This window comes from Xenopus laevis, chromosome 3L (genome assembly GCF_017654675.1).
Source record: "Xenopus laevis strain J_2021 chromosome 3L, Xenopus_laevis_v10.1, whole genome shotgun sequence".
NCBI classification, from domain to species: domain Eukaryota; kingdom Metazoa; phylum Chordata; class Amphibia; order Anura; family Pipidae; genus Xenopus; species Xenopus laevis.
In genome coordinates, this window is record NC_054375.1 from 73653303 (window position 1) to 73679899 (window position 26597).

The 26597-nt window shown below is 33.8% G+C and overlaps 1 protein-coding gene across 1 annotated transcript; it reads right to left on the reverse strand.

The window, feature by feature from the left end:
* Positions 1 to 289: 289 nt before the first annotated feature.
* On the reverse strand, positions 290 to 25081 carry ppp1r3a.L (protein phosphatase 1 regulatory subunit 3A L homeolog). The gene is made up of 4 exons (XM_018252551.2): positions 24243 to 25081; positions 10613 to 10665; positions 10382 to 10497; positions 290 to 3063 (listed from the first exon to the last, which is right to left on the reverse strand). Exons 1-4 carry the CDS (start codon positions 25076 to 25078, stop codon positions 853 to 855), a joined length of 3216 nt encoding a protein of 1071 aa, XP_018108040.1. The 5' UTR covers positions 25079 to 25081; the 3' UTR covers positions 290 to 852.
* Positions 25082 to 26597: the final 1516 nt, after the last annotated feature.

The following is a 26597-nucleotide window of genomic DNA, read 5'->3' on the forward strand; positions in this document are numbered from 1 at the left end:
AATTGCATGAGGTTAATGCTATTTCTCACTGTGATACAGGTAGATTATTTGATATTGCAGAACAGTTTCAAAAATACAGTTTAATATACAATAAGCTATGTGTATTTAGATTTTTTATTGGAATGTTATATGGCAGAAACTGATTTATATAATGCAAAAACGTGTTGAACTATTACCCATGTGCTTTGTGTTTAATGAACTATATAATACTAAGCATTATAAGGCTGACCTAAGAAACTAGCAATATTGCCTTTCTTGCTTAGTAATGACACCATCATACAAATATATCTACAGTGAAAACCGAGCAGTTATTGACACTGCTGTTTTATTGCACTAACTATAATACATGATCATAATCCTTTAAACAATATATTTAAGCTTTCTTCACTCAGACTGCCAATTTTCAGTGGAAAAACAATGCTATTTTGATAGCAATTGTACAAAGAACAACACATTATGTTGTTATAGTAGCTTTATAAGACAAAATTAAAGGTCTAAGTACAGTAACTGAAACTTGTAAAATACACTCTCCTAGATCAAAACATTAAATACAAATAATGCCAATATTTTCTTACAGAATGCTCATTATAAACTAAACATAGGTGAAATATTTCGTTTTTTATTCAAAAAAATATAATTCAACAAAAACAACTGTCCCCCTATTTTTCTTGATTTGCTGTAGGACATAAATCTGTAAATAGTGTCTTTGTATGGTCCTTTTCAAAAAATTACATAAAGAAGCAAAATGTAAGTATTTATTTTTTCTTTCACTAAATATTAATTGTCAAAGAAGTCCAGCAATGCTGTTATTTCAGTGTGTTTTCCAAGCCAATACACACCAGCTATAGTAGGTTATTCTTTCTTAACAGATTTTTTATTTCCATCACCGTCCCAATATAACCAGTATAGGGAAAAAAGGTAGAGGGCAAAACAAACCAAAAAATCATAATGGTACATTAAACCAGAAAATACAACAAACATTACAGAGCAAATGACTTTTGAGCTTGTTTTGCTAAAATTCAAAGGATCATCTTCCATTTCATGGTCACCAGTTTGTGTTTGTTGATTTGTTTCACTATAATAGTAACACTGGTTCATGTCTTCAGGTTCACTCTTCTCTTCATCCTGGTTGCACCACCTTTCTAATTCATCATCAGGTTCACTTATTAATATGGATGGCCTTAAATAATTTTGTTCTGTGTTTTCTTGTGCATGGAGCATTCCAGACATGTCAGTTGTACTACCACTGATAATGCTATTATCAATAGTATCACCTTGTTCTTTAACTAATTTACTGAAATTCCCTGAGAGTTCAGCACATAAACTGTTACTAGATTCAGTGTGTGAGTTATCTGTCATTTGGGAATCACTCTCTTCTACTGTGGTTATGTTATTTGAGAAATCATCAAGATTACTTTTAAATTGGTCTTTAAAAACATTATAAGCACCCATATAAATTGCATCTGCACCAGGCATTTTAGCTGTTGTTGTCCTCTGCATCTGTCCATTATCACCATCTCTTTTTATGCTAGCAAGAACTTTCATATCATCCAAAGGAGTATTTGTTATCTCTTCACTTTCTATGTTTCTACCACCCTGACCTTTATTTAAGTTATCACTGACCTTCTGTGATTCTGATTCAACCCCAATCTTAGTATCTTCTTGGTCTACTGTATTTTTACTTACGTCAGTACATACATCTATATAAGGAACTGGTATACATATTTCACGTTCACTTGTCTCTTCAGTTACCAAAGCAATTATCACTTTTTCTCCCATGGTAAGTTGATTTTCTGTACTTTCTGCTCTATCTGTTGTGTGTACTGGGCAGTCTAGTTTACTTCTAATTTTTAAATCAGGTGTATCCACAACTCTAGCTTTGTCTTTATCATCTTGATCCTGGGAAGTTAGTGGTGTATTGCTTGTAATCAAAGGTGATTCAAAAATTTGGGATTCTTCGCTAACATTGAAAGTAGAAATATAACATTGTTTAGATTTCTGTAAATGTACAGTTTGGGAGTCATTTGTGTGTGCATATATTTCCTTCTTAGTTATTTTGTTTTCAAATAGAACTTCCAAAGAACCTTGGTTAGATGTGTCATCAGTGGTATCACATGGGAAAGAGAATGTAGTTGTGACCCTTTTGGCTTTACTTGTTTTTTCATCATTAATGTCTTTTATTTGGCCTTGATTATCTAGACAGGCATTACAAGAAAACGCTACTTGATCTGAAACTGTGTTTTTAAATATCTTACAGTCATGGGCAGCATCAAGGGAAGGTTGTTTACGCTCAGCTTCTGGTGATCTTAAAAAACTCTGCTCATCTTTTTTATCAGGATCTTCACTTACCACCGGAGCTGTGTATTTCTGATTTAAGGAGATGGTAGAATAATCTTGCTCTAATTGAGAAGATTCAGCTTTATTAAAAAAACATCTATTGATTTTTTTGTTTTCAGGAAACTGATTGTTTTCATCCTTCATTCTTTCTTCATTGTATATTGAAAAATATGAGGCATCAACTATTTTATTACTAGTATTTGGGTTTGCATTGTCATCCAGATTTTCTGTCAACTGAACTGATTCAGTTTTAGGAGAAAGGGTAGATTCTATTTCATTGTAAGGCTCTTGATTTCTGTTGGTGGTGAGAGACCATTTTTCTTCTTCTTTACCTTGTAGGACACTTGTATCATCTTTTGAGTCTGTCAGCCACTTTTTTTGGTTCAGATCTCCCCCATTTTGAGGCAAATATTCTTGTAAAGAAATCCCAGCTTCCTTCAAATGCTGCTCAGTGCGTGATGTAGATTTTATGTCTTCAGCTATCAGTGTCTTATGGGAATCGCTTAATGTAAGACACACCTCATTTCCATTGAATTCTTTTGATTCTTTTGCAGATATATTGTCATTAATTTTTTTTAAGATGTCTATGCTGCTATCTTTAAGACATTCCAATGACTCACATGTTTGTATTGTATTTGTCAAACTTGGTTCTTCAAAAATCTGGGTTTTATTGCTTTTATTATCCTCAGTAGAAATGATTCTAGCTTTCATAAGGTTCTGATTCAGCTGCAACAAGAAAAATAGTGTTAACCCTTTCAAAATAAAAAGTGTTATTTTTAGAAAAAAATGCAATCTCATGCTAAGTATGGTATGGATTGCATTTCAAAACAAGTGCAAAAGTGTCCCATACTTTGAAAATACAGTATGATCAAGCTGTTAGAGAAAGATATCCATACATTGTCTATAATCCATAGTGCTAGTAATTAATATGTAAGAGAAGTGCACATACCATTCCGCCATTCTGCATATAGAACATTCCGCCATCCATTATAGAACAAACAGGTTAATATATTTCAGTCAACCACCAGTATATAATTACCTAATATGCCTACCTTTCATTACAGTCCAGGCACCCTGAGTATTGACCATGGTTTTGGTAGGTGAGAGGTTGCAGCTCATGAGGTTTAAGGCTACATGTCCCTGAGTACGAGAGCTGGGGGAAGTTGAATGCACTTAACTTAATTCAGTAAAGAGAATACTTATCCTATATTCCTTACACTTCTGCCAGCATGCTCAGTACTGAAGGTATATGTAAGGTGATGCAATTAGAAAAAGCTAATATTCTAAAAATAAAATCTAATTTACCTTTATTAGAAACCAGTTTCTCCTTTCTAATACAATTAGGAATAACAACCTAAAGAGAATTGGGTTTGGGGTGTTCATTATAATGCAAGCAAATCAGGTACAATATAAAAATTACATTAATTGCTGTATGACAAAATGGTCTCTCTGTGTATACCTATAATACATGGAGTATACCATTAGAGATGGAAAGTGTTAATGAAACTCGTATTCTGAGACATAAAGCACTTACACAATCTCTAAGTTGGCAATTAACTACTGGATTGGGTCCTTACTATTTGTGTGAGTGCCAATTTCCCAGCAAAATTATAACAAAACTGCTTCTGTTGGGTTTTTAAGCAGTTAAGTTATATTTTAATACAAATAATTAATTTCCATCTCTCATGGCATACCTTCTTTACTTTACATTTTGTTATTTTGTGGGCAACAGGACTATTGGCACACCTGCTCCACATCCCTGTAATGGAAGGTGACTGTATCATAGTTTTTGTTTATATATGTTTATATTATTATAACTCAAATGTGTAATTTTGTGTAATGTGTAATTTTGTTTGTTATTGCTTTGATGTAATCCAATTTTTCACTTTCAAGGTAGTAATACTGTACAGGTATGGGACCTGTTATCCAGAATGCTCGGGACCTGGGACTTTCTGGATAATGGATCTTTGCATAATTTGGCTCTTCATACCTTAAGTCTACTAGAAAATCATGAAACATTAAATAAACCCAATAGGCTGGCTTTACCTCCAATAAGGATTAATTATATCTTAGTTGGGATCAAGTACAAGGTACTGTTTTATTATTATAGAGAAAAAGGAAATCAATTTGGATTATTTGGATAAAATGGAGTCTATGAGAGATCTTTTTGTATTTCGGAGCTTTCTGGATAATGGGTTTCCGGATAACAGATCCCATACCTGTATGTTCATTGACATTTGTGCTATTTTCCTGGACTATTACTGAACTTAATTTGAATAAAGACAAAACATAAATGAAAGTTATATTATATATATTTGATTGTACGATTCATGTTAGGTTTAAATTCCTAAAGGCACTACCTTTTCTTCATATATATATTTGTAAGCTTATATTATTAACATATTCATTATATAATGTTTTGTATCAATTATTATATACTGAGCAAATGAGGTTAAAGTTAAACTGATATAGTAAAGAAAAGTGTATATATGGTGACTAAGATTTTTATGCATACAGTATATACAACTTTATAAAGAAATATAATACTATGTACAATATATGCCTAATAAAATTACATTTCTTGAAATAAAACTGTTGGGCTGATTTATTAATGCTCGAGTCTTCAAGTTTGAGCATTTTGCTACTGAAACTTGCAAGTTCCTAAACTCTTGCATTTCAATACCCCAGCTTCCTGGTATCAGAATGCAGAAACCACGCAAAGGTTTATAATCTCACGTGTGGTTTTATTAGCCTGAATGTTCGAGCCCTAAGGATCAAGCATTGATAAGTTTTATCCCTATGTGTTAATTGAAACACGTCCTTTAAACAGTGCACTTGCACCATTATAGTGATGGTGGAGTTAAAGCATTACTCTCTCTTCCATGTGTGCATTCTTTGCACATTTGTGATGACATTAGTAGGTTAACTGGACTAATAAACACACAAACACACACACACACACACAAACATATATATATACATATGGTATTTGCATTCATATAAATGTACAGTACTTATAAAAATAATTTACCCCTTTGTTGGCACTGATTGCAGAATGGATACTTTTATGTGAAAGTGAAACAAGATTGCTGCAAAGTGGTTTAAATTAATTAAAATTAAAATAACACAATATAACTGATTGCATAAATACACACCAAATTTAATATGTTACAACTAAATCATCAATGGCGATTCTTTTTAAAAGTCACAAAATTAATTTAATGGACATCGCCTGTATTTGTGTCAAGGGGTTTAAGTAGATGTAGTAAAAATACACATATTTCTGGAAGGTCTTACTTGTGTAAGTCCATATCATGGCATAACCTACACCATGAAGTAAAAATAACAACTCTGTAAAAAAGGTTTGAAAAGAACAGGGTGTGGAATGTGGATGCAAGAAAATTTCAAAGTCACTGAACATCCCATGGAGTAGTTTAATAAATCATTAACATTACAAATGGAAAGAGTATGGCACAGCTTTAAATTTGCCAAGAACATACTATCCACTATCCTTTATCAAAGGTCAATTTCCAATTCATCTGAATTTTTTTTAATTCAAATGTAATCACAATTTGACTGGGAGGTTATTTAAGTATAAATTAGAATGGCTAATATTCGATCGATTGGTTCCGACCCAAAATAGGGGATTAATATTCGAATGTGTGAATTTTAACACTCAAAAATTCAAAATTGAAGTTAATATTGGACCCTTGATAAATCTGCCCCTTAGAGTAAATTACAAGCCTCAAAGACTGATCTTGAATAGACTATGCAAAATAAACCTTTTTGACCTTCAGTATATATTTTGTTTGGCATAAGTCATACACTGTATACATTTAAAAATGAAACCTTGGAATTTAATATTTCTTGGGTTTATTTGGCAACTTATAGTTTATTTTAAATGTAACAAATTGTTTTGTTCAGGTTTATTTAACCCTTCTCTTCCCCACACAGTGAGTAATAGAAGATATTTGTAAGCAGGGTAATTGTTACGAAATTCCCTTAAATAGACTATAGTGATCAAAATCTTTTTCTTGTAGTTGAAGTCCTTTCAGAGAAGCATACTTTAAAACAAAATGGTTATTTTTTTGTAAAGGATTTTTTGAAAAATGTAAAACCAAGAAAAATGATATTTTCTTAAATAAAACAATTAATCAAGCCTAGTTTTTAAAATGCAGAATTTAAGTGATTTATATTTGCGGTCCCTTTTTTTTATATCTATAGTCCTGTAGTCCTGAACTTTTAATGAGTCAATTTATTAAACTTTAAGATAAACTTAACTAAGAAAAAAGGCTATTAAAGCATACATTTTTATGTGTAAAGAATATACAAAACTAGCTGAAAACATTATTTGCATGTGTCTGCTTACTCTGGGACTGAATTTACTTCAATTCCAGATTAAAAACAAACATAATGTAACTACAGCATTATTAAATTTTAACCTTGGCTTTGAATTAACAAAAAAAACAAACATATATATATATATATATATATATATATATATATATATATATATATATATATATATATATATATATATATATATATATATATATATATATATATATTTGTTTTGATTGAGCATGATGGAGATACATTCAAAAAAGGCTTTCCCCCTGAAATACCTCTGTACTTCTGAAACAAAGTAACCTTTTATTGACATATATATAATAAAGTGGTTTTTAGATTTTATAAGAACTGTGAGTGCATTTAACTAAAAGGATAAACTGTAACAACTGGTTTAACCTTGCTTTCTAGATTCACAAATGTGTCTTGTGTTTGGCTTGTGCCAACATATAATGTATAATTTAATGTAATTTAAGGCTTTAATTTTATTTGATTTGTCATTTCTATATGATGCAAATTAAAACAAATAAATAATAATGTGATGTTCATTCTTGGATGATTGAAATGTTTGAAATATTTTGGTGTAATACTTTTATTAAAGAGGCACATAAGAAATAAACAATATAATTATTAAGTATACAATTATTATTATTTTGAATATATTACCATGCCTTTTAAAATATCTTTTAAAATGTATTTTAAATGTATTTTTAAAAATATAATATATTTATTGCGTAATTTCATTTAATTCCTAAAATATTTGAATTACTAAATAAGGCAGGTAATTATTAATAAATAATTTCTAATATATAATTTCCCCATTTATTTAATAATTGAATAATTGTTTATTGTAAAGAATTGTTTGAAATACATTTTAATAAAAAATAGTGTTCAAAGCAAAGTCACTGTCAAAGCCTTAAAATTACAAAAATTAAAATACAAAAGTGTTGGCGCAACTAAGGAGGAGAAAATGACTCATGAATAAACAAAGCAAAATAGAAAGAAACACTTCAAAGTGGAAGACAAGAGTTAGACAAATATCAAAGCAGTAAAGTTGATAAAAAAGGCAAAAAAATGTGATTTCTTTTTTTACTATTTCACCTGTTTTCAGAGTATATGCTTTTAAAATCTCTTAATAATTTGACACTGTGTGGAAGAAAATCATGGCTGGATTCTAAGGGCTGTATAGTTATGAAGTTAATGCGGCCTCTTGCATTCAAAACTGGAATGTGTTAGTCCAACTCTGAGGATCTAGTCCTGATATTTGAAACTCAGTTATGTCATTTGTAGGGTTTGCCCTTTTTATTGTTTAAACTCTGGTTCTCCAATTCCCTCAAAAAAATGTTATATACTAAGACTAGTCACTGTAATTTAAATGCCTATCTTATGTCTCTTTAGTAATGGTTATTTTTCTCTCTCATTTCTCCACTGACTTTACTGATACTTGTTTTCTGACCTCATGTGTCTATGCTGGGTCCATTATGAGTACTTATACTATAATTGTATCTTCTAATATACTTTACTTACATTGCCTCTTTCTCATGACTTTTTCTGTGTGTCACATTTTGGACTATAATTTAGTATCCATGTCTGTCTTCATTCGCAGACCAAGTCATTAATCAGTGCATAGGTATAACTAAGTTATACATGGTTTATTACAGATAATATCTAGCCAATTAAGATTCTATTGCTAAAATAGAATATCTCTTTCCACATAATACTTTTATATAACCTAGCTTTATTTCATAAAGTTTAGCAAGCTATTAAAATGTTTTTATACAGTCAATTTCAATGTTTCAGGAATTTCTACTGCATGTAAAAATGACTTATTCTCTATTACAAAAATTCTACAATAGTCTTCGGTTTTTTCCTCATATGCCTGTACCATCATTGCTGTCTCGGCTTTATGCATACTTATTGATAGCTTCCTTCAAATCAATTTAGAAAAGCTCAATGCCCCCATCTTCCACATGCAATTTTTATGCGGTAGCCCACTACAACTTATCTTGAAGCATGTTTTCTGGAAACTCTGAGCAAACTATAAATAGCAAACTATCACTCAAAGAAAAGTGAGAGTGTTAATGTATCTGCAAATTCTGTTTTAATGACCTTCTGCCAACTAGTACTCAAATGCATTTGAGCTTTTCAGTGATGCCAACTGTCAGGATTTAACAGTGAAATGCCTGTGTTTTTTTATATTCATAACTGACATTTGCATGATCTCAGTAATTATATGCAAATCTTACAATTTCTTCTTTTTCTAACATAAGGTTCATGCTACTTGTCAACTGCTCAGCTGTCTTGTGAGCTAATGCCTGTGGGTTTCAAGCATACTGGATAGCTGTATTTCAAGGTCTTATACTGCTTCATTGTCTAAGTCATTAAAGTGTTGGAAGCACAAATCTAAATTACAAATATCTGAAAAATACATCTATCTAAAATTTCATATATAATGGTCAAATTTAATTTTATAAACACATCCACTCCATTTAATGGTTAGTAAATATAATGATGAGTTAAAAATAAAACAGTATATATCATTTTATAAAAGCTAACCTTATTTCCAGAGCCAACTTAAACAATGCTAAAATATGATATTTCCAAAATCCCTGATTTGTGAATACATCCTGTGTTCGTATTGAGAAAAAATATCAAAAATAGTTGTGCATATTCTTTTTTTAAAAAAAAAAAGACAAAGGAAAATACTAGAAAACAGTTTGAGGGCTTTCCAGATGTAAAATTGTACTATCCCAAGGTTCTGTAATTAAAAGTGAATACTTTAAGAATTTAAAAGGCAAGCAAATGAGAAAAAGAAATAGAGAAGGTAACCTTGAACTATTTAATTATAGGTAACATCTTCTGTGTGGCAATTTGTCAACCTTTGCAATAACATGGCTTCTTTTTTTACAACCAACTCAAAGATATTTGTCTTAAAATGTAACAGTTTGCCACAGTTCCTTTTACAGTGAACATTCAACCCCAAGACCTACTGTATCCCAAATACTCATTTACTCATTCACATGCATTTGCATGGAAATTCAAATATCACAGGATTTCATTGCAAAGCTACTAAAGATTTGGTAATCCAACTGAGAAATCTCTGGACACTTCAGAGTTTTGCATGGTCAGGAAGAAAATATAATTCCAAAATTGATTATAATAGATTTTTATTTTATATACATTACATTATATTTCACTGACCAAAGTGGAAGTTAGTTATTTAAGACTTTATTTTTTAAAATATTATCTTTAAATAATATTTAAAATAATATTTAAGTATGTGTTGATAAAGTTTGTCTAAACTTTTTCAGTACTGATCACTGTGTCCCTCTTAAAAATCTCTGCAGCAATAAAGGACACGAAAAGATACTATTTTAATTTATTATTATAAAATGTTACTGAGATATACATTTGTTTTTTTAGATAATAAAGCTTAAATTGTAACTACTATTTTATGTCAAGCCTATTTAGAATACAAGTTTTTTTTATATACTTTTAGTTATATTTCACTAATCAGAGCTAAAGAAAAAAAATTCTGTTTCCCAGTCTTCTATCTATATATATAAAATATTAAATGTAAAAAAGTGAAATGTAAAAATAGAAAATTCAACATCTCACTACAGTATTCACAGAAAAATACATTTTTACAAAATGTAAATTGCATTAATGTGTTAGAGCAATACCTTAAAACACTTACAAACAATTCTAAATCGTCATCGGCTTCCTTGTTATTTTCTTGAGAATCATCTTCTTCATTGTTATTGTCTTCAGTATTTTCATCATGTGAACAAATGATTCTAGGGATGTATTTATCTGTTAAAAAAATATGTACTGAATAAAATGACAAGTTAAATGAATAATCATTCGACAAATATATATGGTGTTTATGAATGCAATGTATTGTATTGTATGTTATGTATTGTGTTACCTGTTGATCTAGAATATTTTTCTTCAGATTCATCCAGGTCATCCTCTTCTTTACTGTGAAATTAAAGATACATTTTAAATGCATGGATTTAGGAGGCAGTGAAACGCCATAGATTACATTCTGGACACTTAAATAATGAAATTTGGTCTAAAATCAAAGATTGTAATTTTATTAGTTGAATTGTGTTTGGAAAAAATCAGTGGTTTGCATATTATCTGTGAAAAACAGAGACATATTTACATGTATCCAATAAGTATTTATAGTTATACCATTAGAATGTAACTTTCTTTTCCAATAAATTAACCAGATGAAAGATATAGTACTAGTCATAATTAAACAAGATGGTCAGTTGGAATGGTAATATTAAACCTTCTCCTCTCTGTCATTATTGTATTTTTCATGACTCATGACACTGTGCAGTGACCTGTTTGTAACTGTCCCTGAGACATGATAAAGGTTTATACAGATAAGGTCTAGTGTGACTGACTTAGTAAATTATCTATTTAAATGAAAAGTGACCCAAATTAAATAGTTGCTATTTTTGTATAGTATCATATTTTTCAGCAAATGCCCGTCATTATGTTTGAAGTATTTGCTTCAAATATTTGGCAGAGTTTGGAAATGGCTCGTTTCTTGACCCAGATGCAGCTTCTCATTTTAAAAAAATTAAAAACAGTAGTGTTTACACAAAAGAAGACAGTCTGTAGATGTTTTTGTGCACCATATAAAATTAAGATGCACCATTAAAATTAAGAATGTAAACAGTGTAAACAATCTTTAATATACAAGGCTCATTGTATATAATCTCAGGAACCATATGATTTTTTTGAGCAGGGCTAAAAACTGTTGTTGCTATTATACGTGCTATATCACTAACACAAAGCAAGGAAGCACAGTTAGATAGATAAAGAACAGTATAGGATCACAGAAAAATAGAACTATACAGTAGGTCTTGCTCTCTACAAATTACAGTCCAGTTAAAAGAAATCTATGGAAGTAGCAAAATTCAACATCTACTTTTACTATCTTTATAGATGTATGTATCTGCTGCCAAAACTTAGTACACATGAAATTATCAATCAACTTTCATTACAATCACAGTTTTACATTTTTTGGGATAATTAAATGAGTAAAAATCTTTCTCTATCTAAGAAGAAATAACAATATGCAATATAGCTATACTAGGGCTGGGCCAAGCCAGCCAGATGCCCTAGACAACCCGGCTGGTCACTTTGCCCCCCTCAAATGCATGCACGAATGCACAAGAACAGCCGGCAGTGAGGGGACAAGGGTCAGTACTAGGGGTAAGTGATGAAAGAGGTACGTGCCTGGCACCAGCCCACAGTTATGCCAAGGGAACCTTTACAACTGCCTCATTGTAAAGTTGTAAAATGCCACATAATGTTGGATAACAATGTTTAAAGGCCTGACTTTTATGTGATCCCTAGACACTGTACACCTACATTATGAAGTCAACAACAGCAGGGTTAATACTTAGGTATGCAGGAAGGATTAATATCAGCTCACATAATGCATCATCACAGTTTACAATGGTGTGAGTATGGACAGCAGCTCAGCTGCACTAAACTTCATGCAAGCAAACACTCTTATGTGTCTTTTTGCAGTGCCATTAACATTATTCATACAGGTAAATGCAACACTTAATTGAGTGTAGTTGGACAAAATCAAAGATGTGATTCCAACATAAACCCTTTTAGTGAGTTTATCATATACAACCATACATAAACAGACAAACTGGTTGTATACATTTATTTTAGATCAATCTCATAGAAGGATCTACTGGTGGAAATTATGGTTTTGTATTGCGCTGTAACAAACAGGAAATATCTGGAGCAAAATAGAGAGATTCAGGTAGTGCTACACCCAGGAATCTGCATAAATCTTTGCAGGGTTATTCAAAAGTAAATTAACATTTTTGTCCCAATAAATAGTTGGGGGCACATTTACTAAGGGTCGAAGTGAATTTGAAATGAATATTCAAATACAAAAATGTCGAATTTTGAAGTAATTTTTGGGTACTTCGATCATCGAATAGGCCAAATTCGACTTCAACTTAGATTTGAAGTGAAAATGCTTCGACTATTCGACCATTGGATACTCGAAGTACTGTCTCTTTAAAAAACTTCGACACATCACCACCTTTAACCTGCCAAATTGCTATGTTAGCCTATGGGGACCTCCTAGAACCTATAGCCAGTATTTGGCTAAGTTTTGAGAAGTCGAAGGATTTTTTTGTAAAATCATACGATTAAATCGTTCGATTCGAAGTGTGATCGAAGTACAATCGTAGTACGAACGTAGTACAATCATACGATCTTAAAAATCCTTCGAATTCGACTTCAAATGTCGAACTAGCCTACTCAATGGTCGAATTTCGAAGTTTTTTTCATTTCAAAATTCGACCCTTGATATGCCCCTAAATGTGCCTACAGCTTCACAATTAGTTAAAAGGGATACTGTCATGGGAAAACATGTTTTTTTCAAAACGGATCAGTTAATAGTGCCACTCCAGCAGACTTTTGCACTAAAATCCAATTCTCAAAAGAACAGATTTTTTTTATTCAATTGTGAAATCTGACATGGGGCTAGACATATTGTCAGTTTCCCAACTGCCCCAGTCATGTGACTTGTTCCTGCACTTTAGGATGGAACTACTTTCTGTCAGGCTGTTATTTCTCCTACTTAATGTAACTGAATCAGTCTCAGTTGGACTTGGCTTTTACTATTGAGTGTTGTTTTTAGATCTACCAGTGAGCTGTTATCTTGTGTTAAGCTGGCCATAGATGTAAAGATTTTTAAAAGATCCGATCGTCATCGTGAGATCACAATTATCTTGAAATGATTGCATGATCATACAAATTGTCCATCAACTAAAAAGACCAATTTGCCAGGAAAACAAAGGGTAGCTGCCTGCTTGGCCCTGCAAACATAGATAGATTGCACTGGGACCAATAAAGATTTATTAACCTGGCCGATCAATTTCCTGACAGATGTCGGCCGAAAAATCATAAGATGTTCGAATCCCACTAACCGCACAATAATTTCTAAGGATTGGTCGGAATTCGCTTAAATCGGTCATTCGGCAAGAGAAATCTTTGCGTCTATGGGGAGCTATAGGCAGCTGCTATCTGGTTACCTTCCTCAGAAACAACAATTGCACACTTCTAAATGTAATGAAGCCATGTTGCTTCTGTGCCATGGTACATAAACCCAAATTAATTTAGAAGTATTTGCTATAGTATTTCCAGGACTTCAGTTAGGGCATGTTCAACGTTCATTGGTGAGTCCTACTGAAAACTGTGACCAAGCAACAAAAAGTGTACATATATATATATATATATATATATATATATATATATATATATATATATATATATATATATATAAATATATATATAAATATAAGGAAGCACTCACAGCATAAAGGTTGTTAGAAGTCCTTTACTGAACCATATAAACATCTACACGTTTCGGTACCTCAAGAGACCGTCATTAGGATGTGAATGTTTCAAATACCAAGTGAACCTAAATACCCCCCACCCACATCAGACCCTCCCTTCACAGCGTGCATCATTAATAAGTTATACATCAGGTGTAAAAAGTGCACAATTAGTCGACCTCATGCTAATAAACTTGGTAAGAGCATGTTTTACATAGAAAAACAAGTGCATTTAAAATGAATGTGTCCATTTAATGGAATCCATGGTTGCTATGAATAAAGTTACATAGCGATGATACTGATTATGTTGTGTGTCAAGTGTGGATCAAAATCAACTGTGACAAAATATTGTCACTTCAGTATGCTAAAGTGACAGAGTGCAATAAATATAGTGCATCGGACAATAAAAGTGAACATTAATACTACTTAAAAATTCTAAAACCATAGATAAAACCAATCTCTTTCTAATTTTTTAAATTTCTTTTTATGGCCACATTTTACACTTGTCCACACATTTAGAGGCACATTTATCAAGGGTTGAATTTTTTTATTCATGTGAGTTATTTAAAATTCCCACAAACTAAATAAATGATGATGACGATGAACTCAAAATTCGACTAATCGAAAACTCTAATTTGATTTGAGTTTTTTCTTTCCAAAATGTCAGCAAGGCTGCAACCAACTCCAAATTGATCCCTGGACATTTTACATTGACTTAAACAGCAATTCCGCATAAGCAATAACAACTAACTTAACTCAGTGCAAGACTTAATATATGGCCCACTTATCCATTATTTTACTTTAATTCCTTACTCCAATCTCCTCAAAAGAAACAATGGATACCCTTTTACAATCAAAAGGTATCAAGAATATAATGAATTCTGGATGCAGAGAATCCAGGATTTACTTTAATACTAAATTTGCAAAATTCTGAATTCTATGGATGCAACTGTACATAATCCAATACATAAAAAGTTTTTCCAGTGCAACACAACTAGGCCCATTACATTGTTGTTAAATAAAGGCTCATTCACCAGTTAAGCTGAAGTGAGATCCAATGCAGGGAGCACTTGTGTGACATTGGTAGTTGCAAACTGCACACTGCACCCTATACCATAGGCAAGTGGAAAATACAAGGCCAGAGAAGCCAAGCAGAAGTTTGAGATGCAGGCACAGGAACAAGACTGGAGGGACCCAGAGTTGATGAGAGAGATCGAGCAGGCTACAGGGGTGGATCTTGGCTCATCCAAGTGTCCCGGCAAAGGGTACTTTTTCTTTGACGTTCTCTTTACACCTTTGCCTTTGCTTACACTTGGAGTCAAGATCCACCCCTGTATCCTGCTCAATTTCTCTCATCAACTCAGGGTCCCTCCAGTCTTGTTTCTGTGCCTGCATCTCAAACTTCTGCTTGGCTTCTCTGGCTCGATCCTCTGCATTTATAGGCACTCCAGTCGTGTCCCATGAAATGATCTTCCCATGGAATGGGCACTTGTATCTGTCCTGCCTCTCACACAGGCTCCCATTAGGCATTGGGGCAAAGCAATTGTGTTTCACAGGTTCAAACTTCCCAGCAATAATTCCTTGCTTTCCATCTCTTTGTCCACTTCACTGGATGCCCAGAACCAGTGCTGAGACCTGACCTTAAGTATTTTGCCAGCTGTGGGCTGTTCCTCACCCCAGTAATGCAGATCCAAGCCAAAAGGTATGAGAGGTGCTGGGGATAAGTCTGTCTCCCGTTTGGGGCACTTACTGTTGGGCTCTCCCGAATCCCTGGAGCTTTTAGGTAAGGCTTTTGCAGTTTTTTCTTTCATTGTTTTGAGTGTGGCAGTGGCACAGGTGGGGCCAACTCATTGTCATTCATCTTCCAAAGTGGAGGAACTTGAGATTTTTTTTACTTCTGTTTTCTTCATGGGCCGTTTAGAAGTTGACGGCTCTAGTCCGTCTAGCTGTGCTTTCCTAGTGCTTGCTAGATCAATATTTTCTATAGATATACTCACATTTTAATATTTTTTTAGGATAATTCAGAACTAGGCACATGTCTTGTACTAAAGCATTTTGTCATCCTTACAACCATGATTATAGTCGTTATATAGGATATAGCACATCAGGAATAGACAACTCTCCTCAATTTTTATGGGCCATCCAGTCACCCCCCCCCCCCCAAACCATATTGTTCAGTAGGTGAATTATGACACTTTTTTTCTTTTTAATAATAGTGTCTTTAGTTAAGGAAGGGACCTACAGAGACAATACAGGAATCCGTATACACAGTCATCACTGGGCATTCTCTACATCCAGGACATGGGGGGGGGGGTACAGGCAAGGAAGGCTCTAATTTGCCATTGGCTTTCTTTTTTATGTTTGTGGTTTTTCAGTTATTTAGCTGGCCTCCAGCTTTTAATTTCAGCAGCTACTGTATGTGGTTGCTATGGTCTTGCTTACCTTAGCAGCCATGTATTGGCTTAAATGAGAGACTGGAATATGAAAGGGAGAGGTAGTAATTAGAAAGATAAGAAATGAAAAGTAACATGAATAATAAAATTGTAACCTCGTAGAGCAATAGTGTTTTGGCTGCCGGGGTGAGTGACCCCATTTTAAAGGTAGGAAGATGAAGTACAGGAAGGCAAATAACTTGAAAACTATATTAAAAAAATAATGAAGCCCAGTTGCATAGTTGCTAGGCATAGGCCATTCTATAAAATACTAAAAGTTAACTTAAAGGTTAACCACACCCTTTAAAGAGATTCTTGCATTTTATATTTAAACACTTTTTACCTTGGATAAGTGACACAGAACTGCACGAGAATATCTGTTTTCTCATGTTGCCATCATATAAATCATCATCATTTATTTATATAGCGCCGACATGATACTTAGTGCTTTACCTTAGTTATAACAAACAGGGAATAAATGGTGGATAACAAACAAGGGTTACAGAGTACAATAGGATTAGAGGGCCCCACAAATTAGAGTTTACAAACTTAAGGTTAGGGTACAATTGAGACATTAGAATTTTAGAAACAATTTGTACTTTTTGATACAGCAATGATTGATAAAGGTACATTGAATAAACAGGTGGGTCTTTAAGGAGCGCTTGAAAGTTTTGGAATGCTTGAAAGTTTTGGAAAGTTTGGAAAGTATAACAGCTCCAGGCAGAGCATTCCAGAGTATAGTAGAAGCCTGAGAGAAGTCCAGTACACGAGAATGGGCAGAAGTGATGAGAGGAGAAGAGAGGCAAAGGTCAGAAGCAGAGCAAAGGTTGTGTGAAGGAGAGTATTTGGAGAGCAGAGATGAAATCTAGGGAGGGGCTTCATTATTAAGGACCTTGAATGTGAGTGGAAGTAATTTGAATTTGATTCTGATAATGGTTTCTGAATAATGGATCCCATACCTGTATATATACATATGGTAACCTCTTATACAGAACTGTATTCATGGGGGCAACTGCAGGTCTCTTTGCTCTGGAATGGAGTGCAGAGACCTGCAGCAGTTCAGGGACAAAGGAAAGCCAGAGGTGAACATTTTTTGCACTATGCATGATGTGTTGTCAATATTATTTTTAATAATAGTAGTAATAGTGTTGTCAGTAGTATTGCCATGCCATGTCTAGGAGAATAGGACACTGCACTACTAAAAAAAAACAAACTTAGCAGTGTAGCACTGAGTGACTCTATTCGGTATGCAATGGATGAAATTAAAAACCAAAACATAATACACATAGAGAAAGCAGAGATAAAACACAGAACATAGTGTTCATGACATCAACAGGTCAGACAGCTTAGGCAGAATGCATTCACACTGATAGGGGGGACAACAAAAACAGAAGAAAAACTTTAATTACAGTTAAAGTGAGAAACTTGGTGTGTAAACAGCAATATAAGAAGTGAAGCAATACACCAAAGGGCACATTTACTAGGGTGAAAAATTGGTGTAGTTTCACCAAAAATGAACATTTCCCTCAACATAGCCAATTTACTAAAATGAGAATACAAGTTTTGGAGAAATCACAGTGGTGAAAATTCTCTTTGCATAGGTGTAAATTCATCTCTCTTCTCCAGGTGAAAAAGAGCACAAGAGCATATTTTCCCCAAGAGAAATCTCTCCACGTTCAGGCTGGTGAACTTCCATTATAGAGCAGCCCCTTTTTAATCTCAATCAACATCGCCCTTTCCATGCATTACTACTGCTATTAGTATGGGGAATTTTCAACGAGAATTTATGCCAGAAGAAAATTCACCACATTTCTTTTGAAAAAGTGAACTTATGATTTTTAGTAAATATGAGATGTGTTGTGAAAATACACCTGGCGAAGTGAGGAGAACTTTGGTAAAGTTAGATGAAAAGAAAATTCACACTTTAGTAAGTGTGACCCCATGAATGGTGTGAAAAGAGTCAGAAAATATATATGCCCCTAAATGAATATCTGATTTCAGGTTTAATTTTGAATGGAGTGTTATTATAACAATTTCACAACGCCTTATAATTTAAGAATGACATGCTGAAAGGGAACGGTGTGTCCTCCCAGGGTTCTGAATTCTTTAGTAAAGGAAGACTTGCCACGAGCAGCACTTTGCCAGCAACAAATAAAAGCAAAAGTGTGAATTCACCATCATATCACAGTCACGGGGAATGTTATTGCAATACAGTGCATATACAGGTATGGGATCCGTTATCCAGAAAGCTCCAAATTACAGAAAGCCATCTCCAATATATTCCATATTATCCAAATAATCCAATTTTTTAAAAATGATCTCCTTTTTCGATGTAATAGTAAAATAGTACCTTGTATTTGATCCCAACTAATATATAATTACTCCTTATTGGCAACAAAACCAGCCTGTTTGGCTTATTTAATGTGTACATCATGATTTTCAGACATAAATTATGAATATCCAAATTATGGAAAGATCGGTTATCTGGAAACCCCCAGGTCATATATATATATTATATATATATATATATATATATATATATATATATATATATATATATATATATATATATTAGGCAAAGTAGAGATCGCACTCGTAGGACTTACTCATAATAAAGTAGCTTTATTGTGGACAGGTGCTGACGTTTCGGCTGAGACAACAGCCTTTCTCAACAGCCTTGAGAAAGGCTGTTGTCTCAGCCGAAACGTCAGCACCTGTCCACAATAAAGCTACTTCATTATGAGTAAGTCCTGCGAGTGCAACCTCTACTTTGCCTAATAGATGTTACTGAACCAGGACTGCACCCAGGCAAGCTAAACCTCCATTTCGTGAGTGCCGGTTCCCCTGCTTTACATATATATATATATGTATATATATATATATATATATATATATATATATATATATATATATATATATATATATATATATATATATATATATATATATATATATATATATATAAAAATAAACACAGGTTTTTTTCAGGTCATATATATATATATTATATATATATATATATATATATATAAATAAACACAGGTTTTTTTGCATCACAAAGACCTATGAGTGCGGATTTTTTGTTTATATATATATATATATATATATATATATATATATATATATATATATGTATATATATATATATTTTGTGTGTGTGTGTGCTGGGTAAAAATTGTAACAAATGAACAAAGTAAATCACACTCTGAATCAAAATGGTTCACAGATGTATGCTTTTTGAATTTGTTGTGGCAGTTTTCTACTAAATATTAAGTTCATTTGTCCTACTTGCATACAAAGAAAGAATAAAATAAGCATCTGGATTTGTTTAGAAGTTTACTGTGGATCCATGCCATAGTTTCTCAATTCTCAAGCTGAATAAACAAGGACATTATAAGGTTAGATCTAACAACTACTGTATTACATTGAAAACAAAGCTATTTTTGAACAAAGAATTAATGATTTAGAAATTAAAAGAACCTGTGACAAATGTGTGTCTTTACAAACAAAACACAATTGTAAGGAATGGGGGTTGTTCAGATGCAATTACTGTATCAGCATATCTGCAATCCTTTCAGGCCTGAGAAATCAGTTATTAGAAACAAAGCTGCTGACGATGGGCCATACTGCAGGGGAAGTGAGAAATACATTCCTGCTTTCTGCATTATTATAGTGTCATGGATTCTACCTTGTTGCACCTGTAATATGGATATTTATTTCCTAGTAATAATAGAAAAAGGAGCACTGACTATGTTTAAATGCATTTGCTTAAATGTTAAACTGCATTGACATGTGGTTAAAGGAGAACTAAACCCTAAAAATGTCTAAAAAGGTCATATTTTATAAACTGAACTTATTGCACCATCCTAAAGTTCCAGCTTGTCAATAGCAGCAATGATCCAGGATCCATGATATTGGAAAGTGTCTGCAACACTCACATGCTCAGTAGGCTCTGAGCAGCTGTTGAGAAGCTAAGCTTATGGTTTGTCACAAATTATCAAGAAAATGAGGTTGGCCTGTAATAAAAGCTGATGCTACAGGACTGATTATTAAATTATAATGCTAGTTGCACTGGCTTCTGTGCTGACATGTAGTAATTATCTGTATTAATTACTAATCAGCCTAATATTGTGACATTTATATTATATATATGCAGTATCTTGTACATCCCACCCTAAGCTCAGTAAGTGACAGCAGCACAGAGCATGTGCAGAGTCAGCAGAAAAGAAGATAGGGAGCTACTGGGGCATCTTCAGAGGCATAGATCTAAAGAGCTGTGGTTGCCTTGGGCTGGTACAGAAGCCCAAGGCATAATGTACAATATGTTTAGCCTGCTTCATTAGTAAAGCTTTAGTTCTACTTTAAACATCTCATTCGCATTAAAGAAAACAGTGGAGGCAAAAACAATGAGATTCTGAAAAGAAATCAGTTGTGCCATTAAGTTACAAATATGAAAGACCCCTACCTTGATTATTTGGAGGTCTTATTTTTAGCCTCCTACTCCTTTGATACTTTGGTTGGTTACACTATTAAAGATAGGGGACTCCTACATGTCCTTTGCCTTTGAAGTTCCCCAGCTACCGCTCCTACTGCCAGAGGAAATTGATGTCAGACCCTGAGCTCCTAAAGGACCCCTTAATATAGAGCTGAATCTTTGCTTCTAAAGAAAACTTAGCATAAACTTCACAGCTAATCGTATTAATATTTGGAAACAGAAATATTGATTGCATTGGCAAATAAATAATTTGTCCTGAAAGGAAGGACAAACTGGCAGTGCACTTTTCCAGGGAACTGTCACCTGACAAGCGCTTGCACAAGCTTCTGTAGATGATTTACATGCATGTCATTGGAGATGGGTTGTTCATCTTAAACTTTTAGTATGATGTAGACTAGAGAGTGCTATTCTGAGAAAATTTGCAATTGATTGCCATTCATTATGTGTGGTTTTTCATTTATTAAGCTTTTTATTCAGGAGCTCTCCATTTCAGAAATCTGGTTGCTGAAATGTTACTCTAACAACCATACTTTGATCTAAATAAAAACTGGAATTTGAATAGGAGAGGGCCTGAATAGAAAGTTGAGTAGTGAAAAGTAGCAGTAGCAATACATTTGTAGCCTACAGAGTAGATCAGTAAGATGTAAAAAACTAGGTAAAAACTATCTTTGCATTCTTACTGTATCAGGTTCATCAAAGAGAGTAAGCAGCTGCCAAAACTTCCTTGTCTTCTTAAATTAGGATAAATCACTCTGGAGAACCATAGCCATCAAACAAGTGATTTTTTATTTAGTTGCACAACATGTTTTGGATCTAACTGATCCTTCCTCAGTTGCCAGTGTTCACCTGAGGAAGGATCAGTTAGATCTGAAACATGTAGCCAACAGAGTATTTGTTTTTAGATTGGTCAGTGACCCCCATTTGAAAGCTGGAAAGTCAGAAGAAGGAGGCAAATAATTAAAAAACTATGCAAATAAAATATAAAAGAATGATGCACAGTTTCAGTTATTACACGCAAAAGAGTAAACATATTCAATTGTCAGGGGTTGTGGAGGCCCTAAAAAAATGTTTACCCGTTCACTTCTAGTTACAGTATATTTTTATAAATGAATTCTGAGTTTTAAATCCATATGGTAAAAACATATATGAATGTGCTTTGGAATAAATTACAGTATTGAGGAAATTCTAGAAATTGAGAAATGTTCAAATGCAGTATAAGGGGTTATTGCCTCCTGGTTTTTTTTTGCTGATATGTTTACAGTTTAAATAACAAACACATCGTTTGGCAAGCTTTGGACATTGTCATGATTGGGACTGATAAACGGATAGATGAAATGAAATGTTGCTCTAAATCACACTCATTCTTATCAGTTTTTGATTATTTCTGTGTGAGTTTAAACACAGATTTAGAACTTCTGGCCAGCAAAATATTTTAACGCTTTAGTAACGTACAGTAGGTTATGAAACTCTTGTTAGATGTTGTCAGTAACAGGAATGACGGCAACATTTTTCAATACCAATTTTCATTTACAACCTTTCTTTGGAGCACAAGCATGACTCAGATATTTACTTTACATGCAGGCCTGCTGGTTGCTAGTTACTGTTTATGCTGAAAAGGTTGAGAGGTTAAGGATTCCTCAGATTCATCTCCAGGCCCCATAACTGTGAGCAGGGAATTCTATACATGAGCCTGTCTGTGACTCTTATAAGAAAGTATAGGAATACACAAGCCACATTATTCAGGCCAACAATATACATTGCAAGATTATCTGACCACTGATATCATGATTTTTAGAGGTCTCGGTTATTTACATCTTTTAAGACATGCGTTGTAGTATAAAAATGCCCGATATTCAGGTGCCAATTTGCCTCCCACCACCTGCACCTCATGAACACTGCAATTTTTTTGTATTCATGGGGGAAACACAGATCTCTGTCCTTTTGGGACACAGAGACCTGCAGCAATTTCTCAAAGTGCAAGGCTAAAAACATGGCAGGGGGTAAATGACTGCAATAATGTTGTACAGAATATTCTTCTCTGCATATTTGCATTTAGCCATAGCTGTCTATTGCTTTGTGCAACAGTTTGACTTGCAATTGCTCTAGTTGCTATACAAATGGTGTTTTTGCTATTCTCATTGGTGGAAAATGCCTCCTACACAAATAAAATAAAGACCCTTTTAAGTGAAACTCATGAGCATATATCGGATGGAAAGTGCATTGTTTAAAAGTTGCAGAAGATATATCCTGGCATTTCTTATACACAGTTCTTTGTGGAAGGTGTGGTATTTTTTTCCTTGCAAAACTCTTTCTCCCGTATATGCACAATGTTTGCCCAGGTGCAGTTGTTGCTATAGGTGACTAGACCTGTAGCAAATTCTGCTCCTTTAATTAAATATATCTGCTGTAGATTTATTTTCCTTCATTTTTACTGGTGTTGGTTAATATATAAATATGAGTTTAAGGTTTTTTCGTCTTGTTTAGCCGAAAAAATTACGCCCATAGACTTGTGTGGTGTTGTGCGTCAAAATAAAAAGACACTCGTCTATGGGCGTCAACATTTTTGGCGAAACTAAATGGGTCAAATTCACCTATCCCTACACATGATGGAATTTTTAATGAATTCATGTGCCCTGTTTATAAATGTCACCCAGTCAAACTTCAGCTAACGTTAAATATATAAAACTAATCAACATTTAGCGGGTTATTAAAGGTCGAGTTTGTGAGGTTTTTTCTACCTCGAATAAACTCACAATTTGAATGTTTGCTTATTTATGAAAAAACCCAAATGTAGAAAACTTTATTGAATGCAATCGGGGGATTTTTAAGTGCAAACCAGCATAAAAAAACACCAAAAATCATCTTCAAATAGTTAAAGGGACCTCTGCCATTGGCTTCTACATGACCTTGACAGGTTTTAGCTGGAATATTTTCAGATGTTGGCTTTTAGCAGCTTCTGTGCATAATAAATCTGGAAAAATTTTAGTTTTTTCCACAAAAATTAAAAAAAAAAACTAAAAAATTGACAATTAATAAATAATCTTTGTGAATAGCAACATTTCTCTGTATTAAGGTCATGCAGCCCTGAAACTAATCGTATCACTAGTTTCCATGATGTATAGTGACCATTTACTTTGCTGGGCCTGCTGGGAAATGTAGTTAAGTTGTAATTAAAACCCTCATAAATGGCTTTACCTTTAGTTTAATAAACACTGCAGTGCATAGTCCATATCTCCAACTTACCTTGGTGCTGATTTTAAACAACTTTTCTTGGATTTCTCTGCAAGATCTTCAGATGGATGATCCTTTTCTATAGCACATTCTTTCTTATGGCAGATGAGTGTATAATTTTGTCCATCATTGTTATCCCAAAAGGTACCAATGGGTGTTTCATAGGAAATGCAGAACTGCACTGAGGCACCCTCTTTCTGATAAGGAGCCACCAAAGAAATTGCGAAAGCAAATTGATCAGTATCAGCATTGAAGGAGTAAGGAATATACTCAGCTGTCAGGTCATAATAACTTTGCCAGTCATCCATTGACATTCGCACATATATTTGCTTTTCATAAGACACATTCAGAACGCGAATAATTCCTTTCATAGAACTTGTGCCTGGTGTCAATTCAATTGATTCCAACAGTACCTTTTTTGCATGGAGTTTACCCATAATGTCATCAGATGATGGCAATGTAAAGCTGGCTGTTAAATAGAATTCCTCAATGTAGTGTGTTTCCATCTCATAGCTAAGGATTTGTGATACAATTGGTACTTCCCATGTATCAAACTCTTTAACAGACACAAGATCAAAACCAAAAGCATCTGCAAAGGACACTTTTCTTGCAACTGTGGTTGGTGGTTCCAAGTCTCCTTCATCTGATGATACAGAACTTCTCCTCCTTGGTAAGGGAGAAAACCGTAGCTTGATAGAAGATTTTTCATCCTCGTCCTCTATGTAAGAATTACCCAAGGGCGGAGGTTCTAATAAGCTATCTTTGCTTTGATTATTTTCTTCAGTGTTCTCCATTGGGCTCTTAGATCTACACAGAGAAAGAGCAAGGCAGCTACTGGCAGCTGACATTTAAGACACTGTGACTAAGGATAAGGATTAACATTACAGTTGACATTGCAAAGGGTAGTAAGACCTATTAATAAGTGTGGTGGCTTGTAAACTATGCTGGCCTTCTCCCTAAAGGTTTTAAACCTGATACTCTTTGTGTCATTTGTCTAAAACACATGCCAAGTTTTTTTTAATCATTTCCACAATTTCAAAGCAAGTATGCTGATATTAACACTTGTGTCAAGCAATATCATATGTAAAAATACACTAATGCTGTATATATATATATATATATATTTTTTTTATTATCAAAAGGAAAATATTATTTTTGCTCCCTTACAAATATAAATTCTAGGCATACAATGGATAGAAGACAATTTATTGCGAGAATTCCCAGAAATCCACAGTTATGGGTAGTTGGGAAAGTTAAAAGTCCCGGAATTATTGCTAATTGTGGTGGGGTCCTAAATAAAGTGAAAAAATCATGACTAGAGGACTCATTTACAAATACCATGCAAAGTGGAACATTTGGAGGCAAATTGCCAAATATATCCACACAATGCATAATGTGCCTTAATCAGGGCTATTGCTCCTAGTGTTGAATGTAAGTACCAAGCAAAACGCTGATTTGAGAAGAGGTAGGACTGATATTTGCAAACAGAAATAGGTTTTATTGCAGCACAGGTACATAGTGAGGCAAGTAGGAAGGCAGTGGATTAAGGCAGGACAAATAAGGCAACAGCAGGTATTAGCAAATAATACCTCAATGAAGCACACAAGGGTTATGGAATTCCAATATCCAGGTAAATAGCAAAATGTACCTCAAGTCCGATGGAAACATAAGAGCAGACAAAGTCCAGATAGCACAAACAGCTGGGGGACTCTAACAACTGGGGGGGGGGGGGATAACCAGCCAGGTAGCCAGAATGACCAGCAGAATGGACTGATAAACAGACAATGACATTTTGGCCAGTGGTCCCTCTAAAGAAGAAAATTATATGAGGCGCAATGCTCTGCATTACCAGGGTTGGTGCAGTGACATCACCTACTCCTGCTTCAGAGGAGGACAGAGACATTAAGGAAAATTTACTAAAGGGCAAATTTTTGCCTTGGAAGGTCAGCCACATTTCACAACACTTGGTCAGACGTTAATTTTCAGTGTATACGATTATCAGTTACGCCTCGGCAGACGAACACTGGTGAAGTTTCGCCAGCGATAATTTGTCAGTGCAAACATTTCATAGTGAACTTTTGTTAGCATTCATTTTAGTAACTTACAAAAATAAAAATTACAAAATATGTTCCAAAATGTAAGAGGAATATGTAGATGTGATTTTATGATAATTATTTCACAAATTTAGATTAAGTAATTTCAACAACTGTAGCATTTAAAGCATTTTGTGGAACATTGAGAAATACTAAATTTTCTCTGTAGAAGTGCTCAAAATTGTTGATCTTGACATAAGAAATAATTCGTGAGAACTATCTAATTTTGTACAGATGTAAGATCTGGGTAGTATGATGGCCAGAAATCCAGCAT